Genomic DNA, 314 nt, shown 5'->3' on the forward strand with positions numbered 1-314 from the left:
CCTGGCTAATTTTTTGTATTTTTAGTAGAGACGGGGTTTCACCATGTTGGCCAGGCTGGTCTCAAACTCCTGACCTCAGGTGATCCACCCACTTCAACCTCCTAAAGTGTTGGGATTACAGGCGTGAGCCACTACACCCGGCTATTTGTGCCTTAGAGATGACCATCGGGCTCATACCCAAACCTCCAGCTGCTGAGCACAGTAAGCTGGGCAACCAGGAGGCTGACCTAATCCCCCAGTGTCTGCCATACCAAAGTACTACAAGCCTGATGGCTTAAAGCAACTAAAATGCACCCTCTCGCAGTTGGGGAGAT

General features: G+C 51.0%; 1 protein-coding gene across 1 annotated transcript in view; it reads left to right on the forward strand.

Annotated features, from left to right (window-relative positions):
- Positions 1-158: 158 nt before the first annotated feature.
- The window catches only part of LOC105539678 (V-set and transmembrane domain-containing protein 1-like), a 3367-nt gene continuing 3211 nt past the window's right edge, over positions 159-314 (forward strand). Inside the window, exon 1 of the mRNA XM_011980073.1 lies at positions 159-201. Coding sequence (XP_011835463.1) covers positions 159-201 — 43 coding nt within the window. The remainder of the gene's footprint in view (positions 202-314) is intronic.

The sequence above is a fragment of the Mandrillus leucophaeus genome, unplaced genomic scaffold, assembly GCF_000951045.1.
Source record: "Mandrillus leucophaeus isolate KB7577 unplaced genomic scaffold, Mleu.le_1.0 Scaffold104, whole genome shotgun sequence".
NCBI lineage: Eukaryota > Metazoa > Chordata > Mammalia > Primates > Cercopithecidae > Mandrillus > Mandrillus leucophaeus.